Raw genomic sequence first — 25,670 nt, 5'->3', positions numbered from 1 at the left:
TAATATTTCCCCAGCTTCAAATAGATCTGTAACGGGCCCTCGGCTCGACAGTTTCACCTGACAGAGATAATTATGCCCAGTTATTACAGCAAAGCTTGTAGCTGCATTAGTGGCAGCTCTAATTAGTGAGTGAAAACAAAGTGTGCCCTGCCTCTTGATTGTACCCATTGTTCATGCTCACAGGCTGACACTAGCAGCCGTTTCTCCAGGTTTGAGAGTCATTGTCTCCGCTGTCTGGATGGCTAAAGTACGGCCTGTTGCTAAGCAATGGGAGACTAGTACGAGCCAAGGTTACAAACAGCTTTGCTTTTATTGAAGCATGTGTCGTCCATGTGGGCTTTCCCTTCCAGATATGATTGTTGAGTGACCTTGTTTCATCCCGGCACTTCTGAACAAACATAAAACTGAAAGTGTTGCCATGGAAACCAAGAGCGGTCCAGATGCAGACTAAACAAAGATTACGGTAACATTTATAAAGTATTTCTTTGCTCTTTCTTCTCAAGGCCGTTCCTGCATCTCTCAGATCTTTGTTTTGAGCCGGAGGGAAGATGCTGACCGCTGATGAGCTTATACTCATTATTAACAATAACAATGTCTTTGGTGAAAGCTGTATTTATCGGCATGATTAAACCAGATGTTGAATAATTACAGCTATGAACACATTCCAGTGAGAAAATGAACGATAAATTCACCTGGAAGTAGTTTTTATTGTGTAGCATCAGTATATGTGCTTCACATTTCAACTACTTCAACTAATCATTGGCTAAAATCTATTTTTTGTCATAAAAAGAATAATGTGAAAACAACGTGACATTGTGAAAAAGGGCCCTAAGACCCAAAAGGGATCAACAACTACTTCAGGAGCAGGAGGTATTTTTCCAGCCATCGGCTACAAACAAGATTTGTAGTCAATGTTGTGGCTCAAAACCTGACTTCCATTGAAGAGTTTGGTCTCGTTTTGAACTGAAGAACGTGCAAATGAATTCCATACCCAGTATGTTATGATCTAAGTTTTACTTACTGATAAATGTGGAGGAGATTCTTTGGTGTAGTTTCTGAGATCAGTATTGTGTATGGCCTTTGTATCAAAGATGACATATTATGCACAAAGTTACTTACATTGTCTGAAAGCGTTTCAGGTTTGTTTTGTACACAACGTTCACAGACAAGCTGGCCAGCTGCTAGCTTGCAGGCACTCACATGTCCACGTGTTTAAAAACAGGTTTACAAAGACAACAACATCAATCATACCTGTGGGCAAAAACAACCCTTTATCTGTGTTGTGCCATGTCGTGGGTACAACATGCACAGCCAGCATGGAGTCTAGTTGCATCCAGTGGTGGAGGTAATGTTGCTGCCGGCTCAGAGACAAGAGTGTATGTTTACCATGTCAGCAGAGAGGCAGGTGGAGCACTGGAAGCACCTGCTGTATGTACACATCATTTACATCGGTGTGATCAGGAGAGTGTGCTAATAACCTTCTCAGGTGTATAATGAGCTAATAGCTTTCAGAAGGCAAAATATCTTGTAATCCTCATGTTATCATTTGTGAAATATGATCGGGAAATACATCTCAGGCGCTAAAGTGCTGGTTACAAGACCCATATCATTTCACAATACCCCTTAATGATTAATACGTGGTGGATCACAGTCAGAGAAAGCCAGATGTTCTGTCACATTTTTTTATATTACAATATACAGTATGCTAATGAATTATGGACTAGAGAGTAAAATTGGTAGCAGATGTTTCTCCCTGTGCTCACAGAGAGGCGTTTTATTTTTGTTGCTAAGATCGAGACATCGATCCATGCTAGAAATCCCATCTGAGCAGGTAAACACAGATACACAAGAGTAGGAAAGACACCTCAGATTTGCCACGGAGCCAAAGCAGTCAACGAAAGGCCGCAGACGGTTGCCAGGCAACACTATCCCTATCACAGCAGGAAGTGGAGTCGAACATTAATCACTTTCAGCATCTCACAAGAGTTAGTGCTATTGCTCCGGTGAGGCAGGGGTTTCTCACTAGGTTTAGTTGGTTCACACCTGTATTTCCTGACATTTTGCCTATTGAGATAGAATCAAGATGTCTCCAGCAAGTGTATTGGCATAATTAATGGTATTCATTTCTGAGAATTTATATCAGTTTTTGTTCCAATTTACTGTTCAAGTTCTAACATCCCAACAAAGGAGACATTTTACTGTCGAAACAGTGTTTGTTTTCAGAGGGAAACAAGTTAAATCTGTTTCAAATGAGTTATCTTGTGGAGAATTTATTTGGCACTCAACTTCCTGAAAACAAACCATGTGGGAAGTCAGCCTGCAGTTCAGTCTGCTTCAAATCTGTTTGTTTCACCTGCCAAAGCACACTGTTTCAAGGCAACTCCAGCTCCAATAGAGTTTCTGAAATTATATATCTGCTATGCTTTTTGTCTCACAAGGGTCCAGCCTTGCACCAAGACAAAAAAGGCTTGAGCCTAATGTCAGCAAAACAGGAACAATACAAGGTGACATTCAAAGCACAACATGTCACAGTATCTTATGGTCCTCCCTCTATTGGTCAAATGAGTTTGAACTTGGGATCAAATCAGCAAAATGGGACCATATAGAGAGTAACCCCTTCAGCGTCTGACCGATATTGAGATAATATGATCAGCTCTGATCACCTGATACATCTCCATCTAATTGATCAGAAGACACTCTCACACATTCATGTTTTACAATGAGGTAATAATTCCATTAAAAGTATCCTGTGTCCCCTGTTGCGATACTGTTCATTTATTAAATTATTTCTGGTGGCATTTTGAGTAGAAGGCTACATGTAGCAGCGTATTGGCCATGCATGGGTTCTAACAGCTTTGCATAAGCCAGGCTCGCTGCAGCAGACCTGTGAATTGAGGAAAACCCGAAACAAAATTTCAAAAAGGCAGCATGTGGGCGGATTCACTCGAGTTAGAAAAAAAAAAGACACGGTTCTCCCCGCTTAGTCGGCACTCATAAACAGACCCAATCAAATACATAAATAGAGTCTGCACATTGAGCGAGAACAGAACGGGAGATGTGTGAATATTATTGTTGGAAAGCTGGACAGGCTGATGGCTGCCTGCCTAACTGAAATTATAGAATAATGTTCTGATGTAAATAGTAAAACCAGTATAGTATCTGGGATAATCAGCAACTAAATACGTACATAAATAGTACAATTAAAAGAGTGTCTCTTGTGTTATAAAAGCCCTCAAAGACATGGCACAGTAACAAGTTGCCGGCTTTATGTGTAAATTTCAAGGCTGAAAATTAGAATGAAAACTGCAGCTGAATCACACATCCAAGGATAATGAATGAACCAAAGATAGTCCAGTATATGTATGACACAATACAAAAATGGCAGTAGTCCGAACATGTTAGCATCAGCTGTCGGATGGTGTGAAGATGGACTGAATATTGCGTGACTGCTTAGCATGGCCACATTCAGCCACTTGTTGGTGGACCAGGTGGACTCTCACCTGGTCAACAAATACATATATTACACATTAACAGAAATCGTATAGTTGCATAACTTTTGGCTGACAATGAGACTGCAGTGAAGTCTTAATTAATATCAGACCAAAAAGGGGACACTAAACAGGGCATTACAAAGAGGGGAATGGCATGGTCACCAAGATGATTTCTTTCTTTTAGTATAACAATGACGTTGTTGTATTGAATCAATAACCTCTGCTCCTCAGCAGAGTTGGTCATTAGACTAATAATGATGGTATAATGGACACTGAATAACATGTTCATGGCCGGTTGGACCCTCTCGTGGGGTTTCAGTAGTGTCTCCGCAGCGCATCTTCGGTGCGCCACTTTCAGTAAACAGCGCCTTCTGAGTTAGAGCGCACAAAACACGTCCATCCCTGCAGCACTGCGCGAAGACAGCAAGCACCAGGCCTGCGAGGAGCCACAGGGAAGCTTGCCAGCCACAGACTGCTCATTCTTAATGATCTCCACGGCTGCTGATAATACCAGACAGGAGCCGGATCTGCTCCAAATGCGCCAATTATCCGCAGAGGACGGACGTGCGCAGGGCTGTATGCTCAGCTGAGAGCAAAGACAGTTGATTATCGATGGTTGTCAGCAGTTAAAAGCACGCGCGTGCTCTGCTCTTTACGTAATCTTGTTGTTTTTTTTGCGTAATTTTGCACCGTTGGATGCCGCGTGGACCAGGATTATTTTGGCGAGGATATCTCTAGGGGTCTCCCCGCCTCCATCCATCCATTTTTGTCCTCAACAGCAGACACACACTCATTCAGACGGGGACTATTTGTCTGGAGCAATATTGTAATTGTAAACAGACGAGGAGCTGTTTTGATGAAATCCAACATCGCTGCATCCCGGTTGAAGGTAGGTGTCTCTCGGTTTCCTTCTCAATCTCTCGCCTCACGTTTCCATGTTGTGCTCGTTTGTTTTCGAGCAGAATGGTGCAATGCAACGTTTGCACAGCTCTTCCACAAATGGAAAGGACATTTCAGAATGCGGCATAGCCTAAATTTGCATGTTTCACATTTGTATGCACATGTTCTTTATGTTATTTTAGTGTCGGCTGTAAAACATTTTCAGCGTCTTAAAGAGATCAAGAGAGCGAGGGAGGGAGAGAGAAAGAGAGAGAGACAGAGAAAGAGAGAGGGGGAAATGGGAAGAGGAAGACAAATCAATGCATGTCTTCCAGGAGTGTGAATGCACATTGGTGAGTGCGAGTACTGGTGTGTGTGTTTGTTTTAAAGGAAGGCGTGCGTTGTGCAAAGCAGCAGGTTAAAGTTAGTATTGTACACAATATATGCGCGAGGAGCCGAGAGAGACAGATGCTTAAGGTGCTTTACTGCATGTCCACATGGATGCAGAGGTGATACGTAACTAAGGACATGCATTCAAGTACTGCGCAGTATGCACAACACAGATACATATAATATAACTCGTATAATACGTATTTTCCTTTTGGGTAACTTGGCATTTAAGAGGGAGATAATCCAGTCAGTCCATTCAGGCTGGGCTGCACTCCTTTATTTGCGTATTAAGGGTTTACTTATAAAACATTACAAGGATATAAAACAGGTATACCAAGTGCAGTAACATTACAATGCTGGTTTTAAGGAACCATTCTTCTCACTGAATACTTTTAATACTTAAAATAACAACTAATATTTGTTACTTTTTGTTTATTCGTAACCGTCATGCAGGTATTTAATAGAAGGATGGGAAATATATGCATTTATGTTTGTCTCAAGGGATCATAATTAAACATAGGTATTATATTTGCACTTACAGTCCTTACTGAAGTAAACAAACCGATAACAGCATCTAAAACATTTGTTGTTTGTCCCTGTATTAATGTGAGACATCAAGTTCATGTGTTCACTGTTTACATGTGTCACAGATTTCCATTGTGGTACCTTTGGGATATGAATACTTTCTCTCTGTGGCATAAATGTACCTGTGTGTCTACACATGTTTGTTTGTACAAAGGATGATATTCCCTTTCATCCATCCATCTATCTATATATGTATCTATAGTATAATCTGTATTTCTGTCTAATAATTACATCTGTTTGTTCCCTCTGTTTCTGCTTTTTTCCCCAGCCTTCACTGTGCAATGCCTGGGGAATTCTCCAGCTGCTCTTCCATGCTTTTCTCTGAGAATGGGATCGTAGTAAACATATCTGGGATTTAGATCAACAGCTAGCATGTTGCAGCCTTTTACCAGAACAGGTGACGGCCTGCTGAAAACATCACCTCATTGGAGAAAGCGTCCGGGATGGGTCCTCTCCCTCACCCTCTGCATGGCTCTCCTCTGGCTTCCGGGGGCAGCGGCATCGATCCTAAACTGCCATAAGACATGCATCTGCGCCTCAAACATAGTGAGCTGCTCCAAGATGAATCTGACCACCGTCCCGACAGGGCTGCCACACTACACTGCTGTGCTGGATCTCAGCTACAATGAGATAGAGCATCTGCGATCTGAGTGGACGCCGGTCAAGCTTCTGAAGCTGCATAACCTCCTCCTCAGCCATAATGGTCTCCACTTCCTGTCTTCAGAGGCCTTCCAACATGTGAAGCCCCTGCGTTACTTGGACTTGTCCTCCAACAACTTGCAACTGCTGGATGAGTTAATCTTCGAGCCTTTGGTCAACCTGGAGGTCCTCTTGCTTTACAATAACCACATTTCCCAGATTGATCGCTCAGCTTTTCTCGGCATGATCAACCTTCAGAAGCTCTACCTAAGCCAGAACCAAATCTCCCGCTTCCCTGTGGAGCTGGTCAAGGACAAGTCCCGCCTGGAGAAACTTAGTCTCCTGGATGTGTCCTCCAACAAGATCAAGATGTTTCCCCTCGATGAGTTCCAGGTGCTGCCTGCCTGGATTAAAAACGGTCTCTACTTCCACAATAACCCTCTGCTGTGTCACTGTGATCTTTACACACTCCTTGCCCATTGGTACATTCGAAAGCTCAACTCTGCTGTGGACTTCAAAGACGACTACACGTGTATTCTGCCTGGCCCGCAAAAAACCCATGTAGGCGTTTTTGATCTCAGCGGTGACAGTATGAACTGCAGCACATTCAAGGAGGCAGATGAAGAGGCTTTTTTGGAGCAGAGGCTGATCCTTAGCTGTGACACCAAACACAGGGGGATGTTAAAAACCTGGACGATGCCTGGCAATGTGGCAGTGACAACTGGAAGCAACCAGACAGCCAAAGTCTTGAAAGATGGAAATCTGCAGATTGATCCAGTGAGGACTGAGGACTCTGGGACCTACACTTGCTTTGGCATGAGCTCGGCCTTCAATGAGACGATTTATGTGGTGCTGAAGGTTCACAACTTCACCATGCATGGGGGCAGCGAGACCCTGAACACAGCCTACACCACCTTGGTGGGCTGTCTGGCCAGTGTGGTGCTTGTGCTCATGTATCTTTACTTGACGCCATGTCGCTGCTTCTGCTGTCCCAATAAAGGTAAGGCTCGGGGTGATGACAGCATCCACTCGTCCATGCTCAGCGTGACCCCGACTCACGAGGACCCGGCACTCAAGGCCGAGTTGAACAGGCACGTGGCTTTCATAGACTCCAAGGACTTGCAGGGCCAGAACGGAAAGCTGAACCCCAATGGGGATGAGGATGATGACGATGATCTGGATGCAGAGGCTGGTTCTCTTATGAAGGGGAAGAGGAAGAAGTCAGTAGCAGAGTCCATCAGCTCCGTCTTCTCGGACACTCCCATGGTGGTCTGAGAAGAGACTGGATGTATATGGTACAATGTGAGCCATGTTTTCATTGACGTAAACTGTGACCTTGTGGGAGGAAACGGAGGAAGGAAGTTCATCTGTAGTTGTCGGCAAGTGGAAATAAGGATCTCAAAGGGAGTAAAAAAACAAACGATCTTGTTGCCCACAAGGACAATGAGCAGGACTTTTCCAGCATTTTAATCTGTAGCACTTAATATTCATACTGTGAAGGAATGGCAGTGTACATGAACAGTGGGAACTACTGAAGTCTTATGAGAGTATACGTAGACAGTATATTGTTGATATGAGCACTCAGGAAGTGATCCATTAATCTGCTAAAGTGTGGGAAATAGATATAATACAATGCACAGGTTGAAATTAAATTTGAAAAACTTAGTTTATATTTAAACCATGGCTGGCTCATAATTATATATATATATTAAACGGACTAGACTATATTCATTGTACCTAAACATTAGATCATAGGTGTGACCCTCTATCAGGAAACGGGCCATGAATACATTTGTTGTTAACCTTGAGTCATCTGTAGAGAAACAGCATGCCATAAAACACCCTCATTAAATGAGGCCTCAGGCTGATCTGTAGAAGTGGGATAAAAATAAATAATAAATAAATGTGCCCATGGAGAAAGCAGTAGCATAAACACTATATTAAGAGGCAATCGCAGGTTATTCCCATTCTACTTCATATCCGATATTTAGCTACACTCAGATATAGTTCATCGGTCTGATATTTATTAATATTCATAGTCGCGATATAGGACAAATTGGTATTCGAGAAAGAGGGATCAATTTACACAGAGGCATGGTATAAAATAGTTAATCAGCTGGAGGCTGCTTAACTTGCTTATGAATGGACTATAAAGGAAAAAAATAGCCTCTTAGTTATTGCACATCTACAGTATAACCCCAAAAAGCCTTACACCATTCAAAACATGGCACACAGACAGCAGATACACATTAGACATGGGCAGGGAAATAATTTTGTCTTGAAAGATTATCAACATATTGTCTCAGATCTGTATACAGACCGGTACCATGTTCTTAGAAGGACTACTAGACTGAGGTGCCCCTTGCTGAGGAGCTTGACTCTTCCTCTCGACCAAGTTATATTAATTTGTTTCTCTCAGTCACACAAGCAGGAAGTTAAAGACCAAGCTAAAAGCTGCTAGCTTGAGTTTATTTGATTCATTATTGTATGTATAATGAGCACCTTACACAGAATATGAACCGTAATGTGGACATATGTCATAAATTATGTAGTAGATTTAAGTATTTTGCTTGGATGGACAATTAGAAGTGTCACACTGTTTTGTCCTGTGGTAGTACACTGTGTTAGCAGGTAAACAGAGTCTGCCAAATAATAAAACCTGCAGGGTTCCTCCAGACGATTATGAGTAACGTTGATGAGGCTGTACATTATTTGACAGGACAGAAATTATTCTACAGTTTGTAGCTACTGTCAGAAAGCCTCTCGTAAAACTAGAGACATCAGAAGATAAGTTGAATTATTTTCCGTGCGAAACACCTCGTATGCTATGCATATTTCATTAACAAGGTTTAAAGCAGACGTGGACAAGAAAGAGTGATTTTAATAAATGGTGTCGTAATACAACAAGGCTAGTTACATCTTTTTTTTTTATGGGATGCAGCGTCCCTCTGCTTTGTCTTTGTCTCTCTTAGGAGCAGGTGTGTTATTATGAGTCACAATAACACAAAGCATTTCTCTCTGGCTCCCTGCAGACGAACAGCTTGAATTCAGTCCAGATGTGTTCGCTTTTATTTGTGTACCTCTGTCAGTACGGAACTGCCCTCACTATAGTTCAAAAGCAATCAGTCAACCAGGCAATGATGTGATGTCCTTTAAGTAGTCTTTAATATGTTTATGAGGGAAATGCCTGGAGCTTTCATTCAACATTTGCTCTCCCACTGAGTCTTATGATTTTAAAGAATAATTATAGTATAATGTATTGCTCAATGCTTCTAGGTTTTCCACTTCACCACAACACTACATATAACAGATAGGTACATCAAATCCCATTCAGCTAGCAATTACATGTTAGTATAGCTCTAAAATGTTAAGATGTACCCTTTTCTGAGTGCAATAGGTTTTTACGCAAAATTGTTATATTCACAGTTGCAGTGTGCAACGCAGCATCTTCTGTGTGTGGGTGAGAAGAGGAAGTCACACTTATCAGAGAGATGGTGTGTGAATCATTCCACTCTCGCACACACATAGGAATACCAGGTGGAAAAATGGAAAACCACATTTAGCACTACTGCTGACTGGCTGCAATTGGTGAAACATCTGTCCCATTTTTAGTGCTCCAGCCTTTAGGTGTTGTGCTCTAGAATTTAAATATATGTGCTGTTTGTCAATCCAAAACCTCTCGGATTTCAAGCCATGGTCCCTCAAGGCAGCATGAGAAGCTACTAAATGGCAGATACAGAATCTAATATGGCAAACAATAAAATAAACTCATACACAGATATAATGGCCTTTGCGTTGCGCACATTGATCTGATAGACTCTCAAGGAATATCATGTGTCTGCTCCGCAGTAAGTTAGTGTCAATCGATTAAATCGATTTGGCTAATGATTGGTCTTCTGGATTTTCACTCAAAATATGTGCTATTGCGAAGGTCCTAGCATCGAGGAGAAGAGTGGCTTTGTTGTCTCCAAAGCAAATCTGCCTTCCTATATATATATATATATATCTATATATACAGTATATATGTATTAAGACTCACTTTTCTGTGTTCAGTATTGATTAGTTGTGTACTGCTATGTTCTACCAGTGTACTGACTGTATTGTATAATCTGATGTCATTTTGCATTACATCTGCCGCTGTGCTACTGTTAGTCGTTTCAACATTCAAGTCTTGACCATTAATGTTAATTTTTTAAGCGGGGTGGGGTTTAGTTTTTTATTGACATAGGATGTATTTTACACTTGACTCTGCTGAACAATATGGTTAAACTGAAAATATGTATTGAACATGTTTGTAAAACTGCATAGGAGGGGTGCCAGTTTTGAAATCATCAATCCATCCTAATGGGCAGTGAGTATGTAGCCAGCAGTTATTCTCAGTCAGTATCATAAAGCCATAAGGAATTCAAGGAAAAGCAGAGTGCTTCATCAGATTGGTGGCTATGTCAGGTGATATATGGAGTTGTGGGTGATTTCTCAAATGGATACAACAACAACTTTTTTGTTGATAAAAAAGTCAAAGAATATTTTTATAAAAGCTGGGGAGGAAAATCAAGAGACCTCTCCGCCAATGAATTCCAGAAACACAACGGGTTCTGAATGGATTTTAAGAGACGGTGAATAAATTTTCTCAGGACTACGTCATTTTTAAGTTCTAATTTAATACGATGTACACGTTTTCACATTTGCAGCATCAATAAAACTAAATATTGGGTTTAAGATCTGCAGTTCACAGGCCTTTTGCCATCTGCAGTAATGCTACATTTACTGTTCCCTTAATTATTAGGGAAGGGAGGTCTCTGCCCGACATACATCTAGCTCCGTTCATCTGACGGTCTAGTAGCAATTATGGAAACATCCTTGAGATTGTGGGGCTAGAAGCTGTCTGCGTTCATAGTGTCTAAAGTACAAGAATGGAGCTTTCTAACAGCATTAAAAGCACAGAGTTTATTGGCTACTGCCTCAAAGATGAGCTGGTTGGTCACTGCCATAAAATCTGAAAGGTCTTGCAGCTTAAGTGGAATGGCTTTGCATGGTTTGCTTAAGAGCTTCTCTGACTGCAGGATAGATGCAACCTAGTAGGCATTAAAGATAAAGAAAATGTAATTTGACTTAATAAAAAAGATCAAGTTTTTCACTTTGTGCTGAATCGTCCTTTACTGTTATCTCTTACTATTTCCAGAAATCCTCTGTGACATGTTCCTGTATTTGTTTTCCGCTAAATCTTTGCGGCTGATATCTCATGGAGTAGTTTAAGGACAAAGTTGTGATATTTTGCCAACGTTACTATGACTAATGTAGAGGTGCTAACACAGTAAATATAGTGTAGCCATTGGGGGATACTTGAGACACGCACCATGTATTTCCCTGATTAGTAACTGACTAACGCAAATCTCATCTACATAGATGTGTATAAACTCCATGTGAGTTATAAATGTTCATCATGAACTGATTAAATCGTATTTGTAATATAACAGGCAAAGTAGGTATATATAAAGTGTGTGCTTACATAACATGCTGGAAATGTCTAAAGGTTCATCATGCTGCTTTTTTTCAGAGGAGCAACATTGATGGCTGAACAACATCTGGTGGTAAACTGAGGAATTGCACTACTGAATAAACACTAAATAAACACTTTATATAACTGTAATTTGAGTGGACAAGAACATTAAAGTAAATGTTTTTCAAAAAGTCCATATTGAACTTCAGTCCACACATCAGTGCTAGCTCATTCATACACATACCTACATACATACATACATACATACATATATATATATATATATATATATATAGAGCTGTCGTAATCCTTCTGGGAGTTACTTCACACCTATAGTGTCTACCTGGTAAAACGGGAACGAGACAAGGCTGTCTGCTCATCTACTGACAGATTTTTCCAAATATCAGAAAATCTAAACATTATCAAAGCAGCACTTGGGACAATAAGAGAAAACCCTTCGAATACACCTGACCATCTTTAATGCGCTCATCTATTGGTACAGAACCACAGAAAAAAAAAAAAAAAAAAGAAGACACGGGGCGAAATATGGATTGAAGAATTTTTTATTGTTTTGATGATATCACTTTTCATTTTAGCAGCATGATGAGTACTGAGGTATTTTTACATTCTTACACAAGTTACAAACTGAGACATTTAGTCACGTAGAAAAATAGACTGTTTGCAAAAAGACATACATATGGTAACATGCAGACAAATATTTATTCCTGATGTCTGTGCATAAAAATGTGAAGATCTAAACATGTGTGGACAGAAACATACAGACACATACCATGCAGGCAGCAGACTTCTTCTCGAAGTGTTTCTTTAAGGCTGGCCTCTTCATTGTCTGTGAAGATAAGAGGCAAACAACTGTCAGCTATAAATGCAGTTATTGTTGGTAAAACATTCAATCAAGTTCAGGTCAAGAACTTGTTCAGTGCCACTCATGTCATTTTAGACTTTACGGTCAAAAAACATTGATGTTATGCGACCTGCAGTATTGCATGCCACAGCTAGCAAGTCTACCCACTCTTCAGGAGTTGGATCTTTTCTCCAGGCCCAAAGCATGCGTGTGCTCGTTATTCTTTCCATTCTCTCTCCTCTCTGGGAAGGGGAGGACAAGCGTTGACACTTGGTTCTGGATAGCGAGGAGCTGATGGGCTGAGACTCGTTGCTGCCTTTGCGCTTTTGGCCAGCACCTCTGTGGTCGTAGCCCCCAACCTTCTGCTGAATCCCCGGGGGCTTCCCTCTGCTGCGGGGGGAGTGGTTGAGAGGAGGGCATGGCTTCTTTTTGTGTGAAAAGGTGCCATTTACCGTTCCTTGATTGGAGGGGACGTGTGGCTGGTCCTTCTCATTGAGTGGGTCTCTGATGTATTTGGGGGATTTGTCCTCACCGCTGTGAGCAGCTTTCGATGCTGCGCTTGCATCGTGCACAAGTCTTGCAGATGTGGTGGAAGACGTCGGTTTGATACTGTGAGAGTTGCGCTGACTGGTTTTGGTTTCCAGTGGTCCCAGTGAGGTAGACTCAAGGCTGAGGGAGCCAGTGGATTTGGTGGGTCTGGCAGTCTTGACAGGTGATCCTACAGTTGGAGGTGTGACATGAAGGGACCTGAGACCTGATGATACTTGAGGCATTTTCCTGTAAATTAAAAAGGAAAAACATGAAGCAGAAGAAAAGCAAAACATCCAAGCAGGAGATCTAAGACAGGTCCGGTCAGAGCTGTCTGTCTGGCAATCAACCACAGGCACACACTGTGTCTTGCTTATGGCCAAATTAACGCTCAGTAATAGAGCATTCCTTATCAGGCTTGTCAAAGGTGAAATAAAACAACTGTGAGTGCTGCCCAGCAGACTCTTGGATGAATAGCCCAGTTGGGCTAAAAGATCCTAATAAAAAATATAACAGGATATTATCACTCACCGGATGTGGTTCTCGTGAATGAGCGGCAGCCTCATTTCGTTATTAGACAGAATATGCAGTGGCTGATCATCCCAAATGTAAGCTAACATTCCTGCGATTGACTACCAGGTAAAGTTCTAAAATCGGGCTCCATTAGTACACTTAAAGCAGACAATACTCTTACGTTTTTCTTATGCCTCTGTTGATGACGTGAAAACTTGGCAATCAATACTTTCGTCCACTTCAGATCTTTTTTTTAATATGAGTATCAGATCAATGTCTGTCCTTTTTCCTCATTAGATAATTATATTACATTTAAATGGGAATGCACTTTTTTTTAATACTGGCTCCCAACTCACTGAGTAACTCTTTTCTTCACCATGTCATGTTAAAATAGGTGTCATTTCTATCGTGTAGAGTAATGATACTCACTTCCACAAGTGTGTGCTGACATGGTGCTCCAACATGGCACTGAGGGCAAACCGCAGGTGCTGCCATCGCCGGTTGAAGGTGAAGATGCTGCAACCCAATGTGCGGCATCCAAAAGTGCATAGCTACAAAACAGAAACAGGTTTAATCCTATTGACACTGTCCTTTTGAGGAGGTGCAAACGGTGAGTTTAAGTAGAATTCAGCCAAAAGCATTGAGACCCACCTTTTTCCTTTTAATTGAGACAATGAAAATTAGCCTTGTGTTTTTCACTCTCTAAATTCCAACTGCTTAACTTTTACCCTCTTAAAACAATCATACTAAACTACTTTTGCATTGTACTACTATTTCTGCACTCACCCCAAGAGGTTTGGGGTGCCAAGGTGTGGCAGGCAGGTCTATGGCTTCCACCTGCTCATCGTCTTCACTCTCCTCGCCTGAACACAGGCTCTTGTTGAAGAGAATTTGAGGCTCCACTTCCACAGTGCTGTCGCCTTCCTCCTCTGGAATGCTTTCTGATGGGACTCTGGACCTGCTTTGAAGGCAAAAAAGGTTACAACCAACTGAATCATGAAGGGTATTGATCATATACTTCCTACGTGTAATGTGTGTTACTGGAGGATTCCACTAGAGGGCACATCAGAGGACTCTCCGTATAGAAGACAGCCATCAGGACAAGCATATTTGTCAGTGTGCAGAGGCAATGACACATGATACAGATGTGTGTAATTATCAAAAAGCAAGTATATCTACAGTTTAAGTATGTGCCCTTGTTTATCTCAACCAGTGATTTAGAGCAATACTTCATCTCCAGAAACAATTTGTTATAGTTACTCAAGGGAAGATTTTAGTCAATCAAATTACATTTATTTATTTATATATAAAAATAAAAAAAACACACACATCATACCTGAGAATGTGACAGTTGCTCTTAACGGTTTTACTGCTCTGAAGTGTTATTTTCTCTTGTTGTTGATGCTCTTTGTCTTTTGATTTGACAGGAAGCTGCTCCATATCTCGATCTGCAGAGGCTGTTTTCTGCACCTCTGTCAACTGATCAATGGTCTTAGTCCTTCCCAAAGCTCTCTGCTGCTGGTGGCTAGAATCCATCTGTGTAGACATGAACAGCACAGGGGAGAAAAGAGGCGTTACATCCCATCCCAAACGATGATAATCAGATAAAAAAAAAAATCTTCTATGTTTCTTTTATCAAGTGACAAATGCAACCGCTACGACAAAAGTATCACATCTCAGTTAATAATAAACACCAATAAAGACACTGGTAACAATATTGGACAAAAGGCCATGACAATAGATTGAAAGTTTACATTGCATATAAGCTCCTGGCTGCAAAGCTTCTTCCTCTCTGGATCCAGAACCCCAAACTGTTTGTTCAGGTCACATTCTTTCTCTATGGGAAAGAAAGCAAACACAGTAGTCAGTGAGCAACAGAGACGGTCAACGTGATCCACTGCTGGTGGAGAGATTACAGACCACCGTATGGTCATTTTATAGAAAACTAATAGGCGACTATTATGCATACAATCTAATTATACTGGCATGTAAATACTGCTGTATACAACATACGATGACAAAAAAAATTCCCCTTGGGGATTAATAAAGTATATATTCATTCATTCATTCATTCATACCCTGGCAAATACACTAAATGTTTATTGGTCCTTGAAAGTTCAGAGACATGGTAGAAAAGCAGTCAAGGAAGAAACAACAGATGTTGTATAAACAAAAGACTTACTGTTGATGTTTTTGTAAGTCCGACTGTAGGTTCTCGTTCCCAGCAGAGGACTAGGAGACTCACTGAACTGCCCAGCTGGGGGCTTCTGCACTGAGGGTAACTCTGAAGGAGAAGTGGAGGAGGAACAGTGGCCAGGGGGCAGGGGTCCTGAGTGCCGTGGAGGGACCCTGAGGCGAGGCATGGAGGAGGACGAGTGGTGTGGGAGAGGAGACTTCTCCTGAGGGATCTTCTCCACTGAAGGAAAACTGGAGTAGTGAAAGTTGACTTCAGAGATTTATGCAATATAGGCTTGAAATGTAGGTTTACGCAAGTTCCAAATGACATGCAAACTAAGACAGTTTCTAAGTGGGAGCATATTGCAAAGCATTTTGTATGTTGAACGTAATACATTGTTGACATGATTTCTTTGATGTTCTGCATATTTAAGAGTTACTGCATTCAATTCAACATGTTTTTGAGACAAATGTTATACTGTTGTTCCACCCACATCTATCTTCCAACAGCTTTAGTTAGATTCAACAAAGCAACAATTAAAAAAGAAAAAGGGATGGTAACTGGGCCACATTTCAAGTTAAGCAACATCTAAATCAAAATATTTTGCATTCTGTTGTTATAAAATAAACAATCGTAAACAGTACCTCACTGCCTCCTGCTGGGCCTTGCTAGGCCTGTGCTGGTGTACCGGTGACGCTGCTGAGGAGGCGCTGGCTTCATGACCTCTGCCATCTTTTTGCTTTTCTCTCGAGGAATGATTTGCAAGAGGGCGTGCAGGGCGAAGTCGCTGCTGTGAAGCCAAAGAAGAGGACTGTCCACACGTCTTAGTGAGAGGACCATGCCGGCTCTCACAGTGCTTCTCAAAGGCTTGAGGCTTCACCACCTGGCCACAGTGGCTGCACACCACCAGATTGATCTCATCGTGTGATGGGCAATGGCCAAATGTGTGCATATCTGAAAAGATGAACAGAAGAGTTAATGTGATATAGATGAACTTGAGGCAATGCTGAATGAGTGTGATTGAGTTTCATGGGTCACCTTCTTTCTTGAGGGTCGTGGTCTCGAGGGGGTTTCTCCCATGCTTGCTGCTGTTGTCAGCATTAAACTCAGCTGCATGAAAGGAAGAAAAAAAAAACAGTCAGCATGACAAATTGCGAGGGGACTTTTTTGTAGCATCATCCAAGAGGCAGGTGTACACATTTATAGATAGCTTTGCTGAGGAAACCCCGGAGCAGTTCGCTCAAACCAGTTCCAGATTTAAGGAGGTTTTGAGCGGATATTGCTAATAAATCTAAGAGTTATCCAGATGAAATTCCCTTCTCCAAACCTCACCTATCAAACATCGACTGCCAGCAACTCCCTTGTTGTGTGGTCTAGTCGCAGCTGGCCACTCAGTTTTGCTGTTAGCAAACTGGACAAATCCCCCTTAAGTAGTGCTGTTGTTTAGTGTGACAGTAGCTTCCAGGATAAAGCTAACGGTAAACTTGCCTGGCCAAAGGTAAGGCACTCGCGTTGTATTTGTAGCACACGTTACCAAATGCAAAATAAACTATTATTATAATTAGTTTTCTTGTTTGTTACCAGTTAACATTCCTAGCAAACGTGCCCTGCACTAGGACCCAGCAGGTCTTTTGTTTGGGTCGCCCTTTATGCCGCTATGTGCATGTAACAACAAATAAATCACAGGCCGTGGGCACTGTGACGTGATGAAGACCGGGTCCACGGCAGGGCGGGCGACTCACCGTCAGATGGTGAAATATTCACTCTTTCCACCCAACAACTCCAGTTTAATCCGACAAAATCGTCGAGATTAGGATTTCGCCGATCCAAAGCGGCCATTGCTGCACTTGCGCGTTCACGAGGTGATCGCGTCAGTTCGCGCGCATCACAGCCGCGTCACAAAGCTCGCGGCCGCGACTTTTAACGTCGTGTAAGTAAGGCTAATATAGGGAGGGAGGGAATAGGTATTTGTAAAGTCATCCTTAATACATCTGCATTCACAGCAAAAGTCACTACATTGATTAAACTCTTTGTTTTATAACTAGCAGAATAACCTCTAATACTGAAGACATTTCTGATTAAAGATACAATGTGGATAGAGATTGTAGCAGAGACTTTTATTATTAATACTTAACTAACACTGTGTCTACCTCCTAATACCTGTATGCTGCTGTTTCGTCAGTTGAATGACATTCTTTATATATATATATATATATATATATATATATATATATATATATATATATATATATATATATATATATTTGTGTGTGTGTGTATAAACATTGAACAAAAAGTTTGGAAATTTGTGTTTGGTAGATTATTTATCTGTTTTAACAATGCTTCTTGGCAATACATTGTACACCATTGGAAAGCCTGTTATTTTCCCTTTTAAATGGTGCCCCATTTGTACGGAACAACTTGCATTTCTGGGATGAGCAGCACACCTGAGTATGTGGGTTGCCCCCATGAAAAATGTGCCAAATTTTCTCTGCCAATTCCAAACAGTTTATTCTGTTGTTGCTATTGACTCTTGTTTGGTGGATTGGATGATTTATGTCAGTAACGAGGAAGAAACAAGACATATTGGCAATCTTAGAATATATTCATTTAACAAACAGTCAGGAGCGTGTGGGAGAACCATCCACAGCCACAACAGCCTGGCTCCTCCTCCTCATGCTGGTCGCCAGCCTGGTGAACACTGCTGTGGATGACAGAATAAGCTGTTTGGCATTTTAATGGGCGCAACCCACATAATCAGCTGTACTGCTCATAAATGTAAATGCATGTTCCTTACAAATGGGGCACCGTTGAAAAAGGGAAATAAACAGCATTTCCAACGGTATAAAATGTTTTGCCAAGAAGTATTGTTACAACAGATTTCCAAACTTTTTGTTCGATCTGTGTGTGTGTGTGTGTGTGTGTGTGTGTGTGTGTGTGTGTGTGTGTGTGTGTGTGTGTGTGTGTGTGTGTGTTCAAGTGGTGGGCCAGCTAAGCCTTCTCTGCTGGCCTAAACAGAATCACATAGTTAAAGCTATTTTATAATTTAATTTTGTTTCACAAATACACTACATGCATTATAATTATGTTCCCCTATTAGCTTATTTTCTCATGTACAGCTCCTGTCTTCCTCTGTTGCTCTGCTTCCAGCCTGCAGCACTGCTTCAAGTGCATCTTTTTTTAAGGAGAGCTTTTATCCAATCATATTTCACCTCTATGTCTCTATGGAAGGAGAGTGGCCCCGAGGCCTTCTAGCTGGCCTTTGCAAATTAAAGTACATGGGGACGTTATCGTTGATTGTCATCGTCTTTAACCAATCTAATCTTTAGTTAGACATGCTGGGCGTATTCTTTGACGTGCCAGGGCCTGTGAGGTGGCCTGGAAGTACGTCAGTATTAACATGCGCTGTGATTGGTCAGTGGGCCAGCGTGACTTTAGTCAACAGAAAGCTACCTAGCTGCTAGCAGAACTCGGTAGTAGTAAGAAAAGTTCAGGCTGAAACATAAGAGAAGTTATGACAATTTTAGTGTTTTGCTTGGTGTAGTTTTTTAAAAACTCAATGGCTGAAGGAGGAGGAGAAACGGACTTGGTGGCAGATTTACTGACAATGCCTTTCTCACGAAGGGTTACGGGCGCATGGAAACTTATTCCAGAAACGCAACTGGGAGGCGCGGCTGTCCTCACTGGCGTGCAAAAAGAGGAGGATGAACTTTGTCTTTAAGTGAACAGCATCTGGTGATTAAACTGCTTGTCGTGTTTTTACATCTGCAGTAGTGTTGTGTTAATGTGTCTGTAACGAACCTCCAATACCCACGGCAGTCTTGGGCAGCACAAAGGGCAACACGCTAGGATTTGCCGTTTCTTAATAGCTTTTATTTATGTCAGCTCTACGGTCTTGGCTGTCTTGTGTGCGCTCCCGGCCTTGCCCCTGTTGTGGCTGCATCACCTCTGCTCCCCGCTCTTTCCCGTTCCTCAGACGCTACTCCTGTTATAACGGGGAGAGATACACACACAAATTGCCCCTAGCTGAGGCTGATTACACCTCATCCTGGCACCTGTTCCCTGAACCACAGCCTCGCTCAGTTTTATTATATAATTAATATAATTAATATCAATGATCATGGCTCACGCTCTTGAGTGTGCGTTGTTTTAGTGCCGCAATTTTGTTGTATTGTTTTGTCCTGTTTTGTTATAACGAAATGTAACTGGTTGTTGAAGTGGACTACATGCATTGTTCGTTAATGACGCAGCATCCTATCATGCGTGTATTTATGTAAACTATATCAGACGGCACAGAAGGCCCAGGTAGAAAATGCACGGCCCGCCACTGTTCTAATTTTAATCGATTAGTCTATTGAATGTTATAAGATCGGTTTAAAAATACCAATCACAATTTCAAGATCAGTTATTAACATCTGATTCCCTGACAGGATCACTTGACTGGACCGAAGTGGGTCAGGAGGTTCATTTGAAGGCCTGTGTGTGAGAAGATGCTTATGGTGTCAGCTGATGATGATGATACCTGATAGAAGTAGCACATCTGCCACCTAGTGAGTGTAAAACAGTATTGCATGTTACCTGGCCTTTCTTGCTAAATGCCTAATCAGTACTACTAATTCAAACTATGGCAAACAGTAAGTGTTTAAGAGGTGTAAGATTGTATTCAGCTGTCTGATAAAAACATTACATACATACATATGTGTGTGCTCCCACCAGTTAAAAAAATTAGGCGTAAAATCAGACACGTAACAACAAATCCAGTTCATCCTTTTAATGATGCACAGCATTTCATGTCAACTTCTTCCTGAAATGTGAACAGCAACTCCAGTCTCATCTATGTGACACTTATAAAAACACAGTTAACTCAAGCTAGAAACTGTGAATCAAGCAAGGCTATAGCAAAGTAGGAAATCATAATAATGGCAGCAACAGAGTAAACAGCTCATCTTATTATCTTACAATAAGGTAGATGCCAGGCAATAGCAAGAACAACGGGTAATCAGTAACTGGTTAAAGATCAGTAAATTATTACTAACAGAAGGTTATATAATACTTAGGATCATCACTTTGAAATAATGTCGGATTGCTGGGGTATTAAAATCAACATTATAAACATCCAAGGAAAAGATAAGAAATGCTGTGTAATACATGTAATAGTTACATGTAAAATATCATAAAGAGCGAACATGCTGTTAGTCTAAAATACTTTATTAACTGCGGAATTTAGCCTTCCGTAGTGAGCCGATGAGGCGCAACATTACACAAAAAGATGCAATTAAATTGCTTTTACCCATTAGAAATAATCTCATAATTGCAACTGGATTTTATGAAGAACAACTATTCAACATTAATTCGTTGTAACAACATGTTTAGATACCTATTGCAAGTTTTAGGTTTGGGCTCAAATTTGATTTTGTCTAGACCTGTGTTAATAATAAATGCACTTCAAGTATTTCATATTTGTATTTCGTACACTCAACAACCCTGAGGTTTTGTTTTTTTAAAGAAAATGCTGATGGTACAGAAATGCTGTTGGCAGTTGACAAAGTGATGCTTCATTCTGATTTATCACCAACAAGGATGCACAGCCCACATCTGCAGTACCATGTTAAATAAGGGGCACTTTGGGTATGAATGTTTTAAAACATTCAAACTGAGCCTCTATGAGAAAAACATCTGAATGCTACAATTTCCTGTATTAGTTTGACGATGAACAACTCAAGTTCTAATACATTTTCTAAGTGTATTTGAGACAACACAGCCCTGAATATGAAATTAATACTTAGCAGAAAAAGGAGCAGTCAGAATTGGAAACGTATTCCGTGTAATCTACAACATTTTGACAGTTGGTACCAGAACGACTCTTTCCATTTGAAATGAGGAAGCTGCGCGGTTATGATGACCCGACTACTTCCTGCACATCTGCAGGCGGGTTGGCTGATTTGTGAAAAGGTGTTTCCTTGAAAATGAACCAGCAGTTGCTGCCCCAGAGGATGAGGTTGAGAAAACCAGAAATCTGCCAAAGAATAAGGCATAAGTCAAATATCCCAGGCTGTTGTGCACACAATGTCTGAAAAAGATAAAAGTTCCATGCAACTTACCACAGAGGCGTTCAGCCGGCCCATGTGAGGCATAGCACCTGGGGTGCACTTGTGCTTTCCATCTTTGCACACATCAAGAAAAGTTACAATGTTTGCAGGACTGGTGGCCCACTTCACATCAGACAAGCCTTTAGCCCAAGCAGAGGAGGATGCCAACCACAAGAAGGCCAAGGCGGCAGTCACCAACAGGTCCTGAGAGAAAAGAAATGACCAGATTAAAACCAATAAACCGACTACAGTGGTAGCTTCCCTCAAGCAGCTTTCTTGGATGTGGACTAGCTAGTGCAGTATGTTCCTTAGTTGCTTGGGAACCACACCCCTTCCCTCTTTTTCATTTACACAACTCTGTTAAATGCACGTTCTCTGACCTCCAGTCGGATTCCAGGATGAAGTGGACTCATTGAAGTCCAGCAGCTGACGTCAAATGCAACATTTTACACACACAGCAATATAAATATTACCTTCAAAGCTAAAACTCCATTAATCTGTTCAGATCGGTGGTTTCACTACTGTATTTGCACAACAGCTCGAAGGAAAACTCTCCTGCTTCAAATACAAGCTCTCGTAAATCCACACTGTGTCATTTCATCTCACTCCATGGCTAAGCTATTTATACATGGAGAGGAGGACTTGGCTAAGCACAAACATTCGCCAAAACTGTAAAATATGGAGAATTCAGACAAACATACCACAGTGGGACCACGACTAGATTCTCTATATATGTGCTGGTAGCCCAAGTAGAGGACGAGTGTGGCAGTGGCGTAGAGAAAGGACAACACGCCAATGCAGACATAAAACTGGGCCGAGGATGCATGGTCTCCAGTCAGGAAGAACTCGGTAGCGGTAGTTTGATTGATTTTGCAGTCAGGAACATGATAGGGATGCTGCATCAACCTGTATAAACACAGATATTAAAATGATGAACACTTTCCAGTAAACTGGTTATTCACTGTAAAGGAGTGTGAGACTGTTTGCTCACACACACACCACACACACACACCTGAATGGGTAGTTAAAGTCTGCCTGTATCTCTTGACTGGCACTCCCTTGGCACTGAACGTTGATGCTGGTGGTGCCGCTGTAACCCCCAGTCGTAGCAAAGGCAAAGATGGCGAACACCTGCAGACGCATGATGATAGGAGACACTTTGGCATAAGAGTGCTGATCAAACTGTTTAACACACAAACACACACTTCCCTTTATGTTTACGCAACACACCTTTGACAGGAAATAGTCTTAATCACCAGATGCCTTCAGTGTGAGTGGTGTTCAGAGTTTACAGCTAAAACTAGTATAAGCAATGCACTGCGACGTTTCATCTGGGAAGTGGAAGCACACATGCCAAAAGCAAAAAACACATTTTGTATTGTAAGTAGGCTAGAAATATTGTCGACCTTGGCAGCAACTTTTCCTACTTCGTATATCATTAGCTACAGGTGCTACACTGGACATGCTAACACATGTTAGACAGAAAAAACGAAAATGCAAAGTATATACAGTGTATACAACGTGTATATAAGTATATACAGTGAGATATATTAGCTCAACAGTGTGTGCCAGTATGCTGTTGTCACGTTACTTATCTGGACACACACGCCCTCCTGAACTGGCGTTAGAAACGTCCACAGCTCAAAGGATGGGCGTCATGGCGGTCACAAGACAAACAACATAATCAATTCGCGTGGAATTCCAGCTCCCCGGGATGGACAGCTCGTGCTTCAGACACGCAGTTAGACTGAGGCCATATGCTCAAAAATATGTTAAAAACTCACCCATTGCAGCAGGCGGATGAAGGCCAGTGGTTCTTTCAGAGGTCCCAGGTCAAACGTGAACCCTGCAGCCAGCACTTTCTAATAGGAAACAAACATGCAACGTGAGCGAGAAGCTGCTACACTGCAGAGGAAGTCACACGAAAATATGTGTTTGCTACAAAAAAAACTAAGTATGCGCCATGAAGCGTTCAAGCTTCCAGTCAGCGGGACTACCTGGGCGACGGATTCCATTGTGTGTCCGGAGATGTGCAATATATAACAAGAATATATAAGATACTATAATGTGCCTCTTTCCCTCGATCCGTAGCAGCTCTCTCTCTCTTTCTCTCTTTCTCTCTCTCTCTCCAGGCTTGTCAAACTTTTCTCTAACTTCAGCGAATCGCAGTACATAGCACGTGATCACTGACGTGCACGCGTCAACAGGCGGCGCTGCTGGGACAGTGATCACAGCGGTGTTTAAATGTGGTTATGATTTCAGTAGATATGTATGTGTCCATCGCATGTAGGTATTAGCAGCTATATTAAATCAGAACATATACACTATGACATGTATAAGCAGACAGTAGTGCAATGGTGCCGAGTGCAAGGGATGCTGGAATGAGGGAGTTGATCTATAAGTGAAACTTAACAAATACTTAATTTCATGTATCACATGTAAAAGTTATCATATTTCAGAATGGCCTCTGTCAGTATACATTAATGGATAAATGAATTGCATTATTATCAGTAGTAGTATGTAACTAAGCAGGATCCAACCATGTGTTGTCTTCTGTCTGAACTGTACTTATACGGAACTTGGAGGCAACAAGGTACATATACAATGCAAAGATGGCAGGAGATGTTAGGGGCTCTATTGGGTCCCAGCAACAACCGTTTACCCTGGGGCCCCTTATCCGGTTAATCTGGCCGACCAGTTGAAACGATGGTGAATATGTACATCATTGATGATGATCTAATTTTAGATTAGAATGTTCAGGAGTACATAGTGAATGCACAGTAATGGTAATTATTTTTCACGAGAAGTCACCATTTCCACAGACACTACCTGAACATTACTAAACTATCCCTTTTTACACAAAGCAAGCCATGTGTTAAGTGTGGGCTGAACTCATTGACATACAGATCGTTTGGGTCAAACAAAATGCTTGGTAACAGGGAAAGGCACTTTGTTCCATCCTTCAATTTTCCCACTGTCTCTCAACACACTGCAACCAAAAAGGAAAATCTGCATAAAGATACCGCTCTCATCCTAACAGAGTACATCTCGAAGGCATAAGAGTGGCTTTGTTCTCCACCTTTTAATAGTTGACTGAGCTGCCATGGGGGAGGGGCTGCGACTCCATTGTACAGTCTTTTTGTGGAGGAATGCTTCTCCCCAGATCAGATTGTTTGGCTTTCTGAGTGAATTTGGAAATCAAGAAATACACAAGCAAGACTTGACACATACAAAAAGAGTATTCCCAATGATCCAATGCACGTTTGGGTGTAGCTAAGTTGTGGGTTCAACTTTTTAAGATTTTAGGTTTTAGTCAGGGACATTAAAACTTGTTCAACAGCTTTTTATTTTCAGCTGTGAAGAGATGACACCCTTTTGTTATGGTGACATGCCTGCAGACTTGTCGAACAGGTTATGCACTCTAAAGGACAAACATGAGCAGAATTAAATACTCATCCTGACTGTCGGAGCAGATTCTCCCACCCTCTACTAACAGAGAGTTTGTTTCGGTTAACCCGCTGGTATGACTTGGCAACTAAATCCCATCCTGTCCTACTGGAAGTTTACTACAATGGAAACTTAAAACTCCATATTTCTTATGTTCAGATTACAGTTGGTGGTCTGTATCTCTTCAGTCAGGCCCATGGTGGTTATGGGTACAGGATTCAATTTCCCTGCATCACATGACCAGTCGTCATGGGTTTGTTATGACCCGCTGTCTCATCACATGCACCAATTTAATCAGGAACATATTTGGACTCATTGCAACAAACACAAATATAAGACTACAGCAGGCTACACAAAAACAGCCACTTTAATTCATTCACAGGTGTTCAGATCATGTGATACAAAGGTTAGTTTTTTCTTTGATGAGCAAGCTCAAGCTATCCTAAATATTTTCGAGAGATTTTGGTAACTGAGACGGCGGTGACTAGAGCAGGTCACCCGTAACCATAAGGTTAGTTCAATAGTCTCTATGTTGGAGTGTCTTTATGCAAACACTGAACCCAAGTTGCTC

At 41.6% G+C, this 25,670-nt stretch overlaps 3 protein-coding genes across 3 annotated transcripts; 1 reads left to right on the top strand and 2 right to left on the bottom strand.

Annotated features, from left to right (window-relative positions):
• Nucleotides 1–5,717: 5,717 nt before the first annotated feature.
• Nucleotides 5,718–7,259, top strand: amigo1 (adhesion molecule with Ig-like domain 1; the record flags this gene model as incomplete). Its single annotated transcript, XM_079225927.1, has 1 exon — nt 5,718–7,259. One exon carries the CDS (start codon nt 5,718–5,720, stop codon nt 7,257–7,259), a length of 1,542 nt encoding a protein of 513 aa, XP_079082053.1.
• A 4,879-nt stretch (nt 7,260–12,138) lies between these two features.
• On the bottom strand, nt 12,139–17,417 carry atxn7l2b (ataxin 7-like 2b; the record flags this gene model as incomplete). Its single annotated transcript, XM_079225931.1, has 10 exons — nt 17,306–17,417; nt 16,602–16,673; nt 16,208–16,517; nt 15,570–15,814; nt 15,142–15,224; nt 14,758–14,923; nt 14,174–14,376; nt 13,817–13,938; nt 12,515–13,123; nt 12,139–12,238 (listed from the first exon to the last, which is right to left on the bottom strand). Exons 1-10 carry the CDS (start codon nt 17,400–17,402, stop codon nt 12,139–12,141), a joined length of 2,007 nt encoding a protein of 668 aa, XP_079082057.1. The 5' UTR covers nt 17,403–17,417.
• Nucleotides 17,418–20,319: 2,902 nt separating this feature from the next.
• sypl2b (synaptophysin-like 2b) lies at nt 20,320–23,781 on the bottom strand. Its single transcript, XM_079225937.1, has 6 exons — nt 23,650–23,781; nt 23,437–23,514; nt 22,665–22,783; nt 22,354–22,558; nt 21,665–21,856; nt 20,320–21,579 (listed from the first exon to the last, which is right to left on the bottom strand). The coding sequence occupies exons 1-6, from the start codon at nt 23,665–23,667 to the stop codon at nt 21,457–21,459; spliced, it is 735 nt and encodes a 244-aa protein (XP_079082063.1). The 5' UTR covers nt 23,668–23,781; the 3' UTR covers nt 20,320–21,456.
• Nucleotides 23,782–25,670: the final 1,889 nt, after the last annotated feature.

This window comes from Taurulus bubalis (genome assembly GCF_910589615.1).
Source record: "Taurulus bubalis genome assembly, chromosome: 11".
Taxonomy (NCBI): domain Eukaryota; kingdom Metazoa; phylum Chordata; class Actinopteri; order Perciformes; family Cottidae; genus Taurulus; species Taurulus bubalis.
The sequence above is the reverse complement of the archived record's forward strand: the minus strand, read 5'-3'. Positions and strand labels throughout refer to the sequence as shown.